General features: G+C 45.4%; 1 protein-coding gene across 2 annotated transcripts in view; it reads left to right on the top strand.

Annotated features, from left to right (window-relative positions):
- Nucleotides 1-3,129, top strand: part of PGM5 (phosphoglucomutase 5) — a 194,327-nt gene that overhangs the window by 20,836 nt on the left and 170,362 nt on the right. For both annotated transcript variants that reach the window (XM_040449414.1, XM_040449413.1), the window contains exon 2: nucleotides 729-891. In XM_040449414.1, coding sequence (XP_040305348.1) covers nucleotides 729-891 — 163 coding nt within the window. The remainder of the gene's footprint in view (nucleotides 1-728; nucleotides 892-3,129) is intronic.

Raw genomic sequence — 3,129 nt, 5'->3', positions numbered from 1 at the left:
TATATATATATATATATATATATATATATATATATATATAGAATGGAATACTACTTGGCAATGAGAAAGAATGAAATCCTGCCATTTGCAACAATGTGAGGGAACTGGAAGGTATTATGGTAAGTGAAATAATTCAGAGAAAGACAGATATCATGTTTTAACTCATATGTGGAACTTGAGAAGCTTAACAGAAGACCATGGGGAAGAGAAGGGGGAAAAAAAGTTTCAAACAGAGAGGGAGGCAAACCATAAGAGACTGTTGAATAGAACAAACTGAGAGTTGATGGAGGGGAGGGGAGTAGAGAGGGGGAAATGGGTGATGGGCATTGAGGAGGGCACTTGTTGGGATGAGCACTGGGTGTTGTATGTAAACGATGAACCATGGGAATCTACCCCCCAAACCAAGAGCACATTGTATACACTGTATGTTAGCTGACTTGACAATAAATTGTATATAGATATAAAGTGGATGTTTCAAACTACTAAAATCAATGGGGCAGGTCCAATTTACAGCTTAATAGTTGGCTGCTACATGTGGGTGCCCCAACTGGTGTTGGAGATACTGGGCAGGAGGCAATGCCAGAGCTCTCCTTTACCCCTTAACCCAAAGCCCACTCTATGCCTTTTGCAAGTGATTGACTGTGTGTTAACAGAGCCTGGGGCACTTCCCATTGAAATGCCTTTGATCCCGTGTAACTGGATTGATTTTTTTTCCTTGGCTGATCTAGATTGGACGACTGATTATTGGACAGAATGGCATCTTGTCGACACCTGCTGTTTCCTGCATTATCAGAAAGATCAAGGCCGCCGGTGGAATCATTCTAACAGCCAGCCACTGCCCTGGGGGACCAGCTGGAGAGTTTGGAGTGAAGTTCAATGTTGCCAATGGAGGTATGTAGTTTAGAGGATACCTTAATCTTCACGGTTTCTGTCCTCTTAGGTTATTGTAGTTTTACAATGACTCTGATGGTAGACGAGCAAGGTGGAGAGGAAGAGGCTCAGAAAGTTCCAGTGAGGGGTCTGTCTTAGGGTTCTCCAGAGGAACAGAACCAGTAGGCTATAAAGAGATTTATTATAAGGAATTGGCTGGGTTCCCGTTCAACATGGCAACGTAGGAATATCTGGTACTCACCTCCTCCCATGGACACACCGAATCTACCGATATATGGAACGATTTCCTCTGAAAAACAAAAACAAAAACAAAAACCTAAAAACTAGCACAGCAACCCCTTTCCATAGGGCAAGTGAGAGGGAAACCACTTCAAAGTGGGTTGAAGAGGCTGGGACACAAACCCACCACCGGTGAAATGAGCCACCCTCTGGAGAGAACAGAAAACCTAGAGAGTCTCCCCAAGAAAGGGAGGGTTCGTACTCTACATTGGGCACCCCACCTTTTAAGACTGGTACCTGAGAGATGCGCCCCCCCAAAACATCTGGCTTCGAAGACCAACTGGCTCGCGCCCTCAACCTGAGGACTACGACAAACTGAGGGATGGCTTTTAAAGGGCCTACCCTACCCACAGCCACATCTGCCCCGGACCCAGCGAGGGAGTTAGCTCACATGATTATGCAGGCTGAAAAGTCCAGAGACTGTAGACCCAGGAGAGCAATGGCAGAGTTGTAGTCTGAGTCCCAAGGCCTGAAAAACAGCACAACTGATGGTGGAAGTTCCAGTCCGAGACCAGGTTCAGGTTCAAAGGCAGGAGAGAACCACTATCTCAGCTTGAAGCCAGACAGGGAGAGTGACTTCTCCCTTACTCAGCCTCTTGTTCTGTCCAGGCTCTCAGTGGGCTCTCAGATGAGGCCACCGGTAGTGGGCACTTTACACAGTCTCCTGGATGCTAATCTCTTCCAGAAACCCCCTTACAGACACACCCGGGATAAGGTTTCACCAAATATCTGGGCACTGTGGGGCTCAGTCAGGTTGACATATAAAACTAACCCCACAATGCTTGAGGTGGCCTAATGAGATCTCGAGCCTATTTGGTGTTTTGAGCCTCTGCGCTTCTTAGCACAGTCAAATGGTTGAATAATTGATGCTTATCTGATATGGAAGGGGTCTGGATTAAAAAAAGAATTTTTTTAATGTTTATTTATTTTTGAGAGAGACAGAGTGTGAGTGGGGGTGGGGCAGAGAGAAAGGGAGACAGAATCCGGAGCAGGCTCCAGGCTCTGAGCTGTCAGCACAGAGCCCAACGTGGGGCTCAAACCCACAAATCATGAGATCATGACCTGAGCCAAAGTTGGACGCTCAACCAACTGAGCCACCCACACACCCCTAGAAGGGCTCTGGATTTTAAAGTAGGAACTTATTCTAAGTCATTTAGACCATTCCTGTTATTTGGCAGATGAACAAATCAAATCCCCAAGAGGCTCTTGTTCAAGTTCACATGGCTGCTCAAAGCCAGACAAATGAGTTTTTAACATAACTCATAGACTTCCTCTTTCCTATAGCGTTGACTTTGTCTCACTGAAATGCTTATGATCGTTCCACTTTTTTCTTATATTAACAGAAATTTATAGTTTGGAGGTCTTTGTGGGGTGGTTTATATATATATAGGGGTGAATTAGAAGAACAATTTTAATTTTTTTTAAATGTTTATTTATTATTGAGAGACAGAGACACAAAGCATGATCAGGGGAGGGGCAGAGAGAGAGGGAGACACAGAATCCAAAGCAGGCTCCACGCACCGAGCTGTCAGCACAGAGCCCGACGTGGGGCTCAAATCCACGAACTGTGAGATCAGGACCTGAGCCAAAGTCGGTCGCCTAACCAACTGAGCCACCCAGGCGCCCTGAAACACAATTTTATTTTATTTTATTTTTTAATTTTTTTTTTCAACGTTTATTTATTTTTGGGGGGACAGAGAGAGACAGAGCGTGAACGGGGGAGGGGCAGAGAGAGAGGGAGACACAGAATCGGAAACAGGCTCCAGGCTCTGAGCCATCAGCCCAGAGCCCGACGCGGGGCTCGAACTCACGGACCGCGAGATCGTGACCTGGCTGAAGTCGGATGCTCAACCGACTGCGCCACCCAGGCGCCCCTCGAACTAGAGAGTTTAAAAAATTCCACTTAAATTTTAAAATTTTTTAAAAAAAAAATTTTTTTTTTCAACGTTTATTTATTTT

Source organism: Herpailurus yagouaroundi, unplaced genomic scaffold (assembly GCF_014898765.1).
Source record: "Herpailurus yagouaroundi ecotype Mexico unplaced genomic scaffold, PumYag 199, whole genome shotgun sequence".
NCBI lineage: Eukaryota > Metazoa > Chordata > Mammalia > Carnivora > Felidae > Herpailurus > Herpailurus yagouaroundi.
This window is presented reverse-complemented; position numbering and strand designations above follow the sequence as displayed.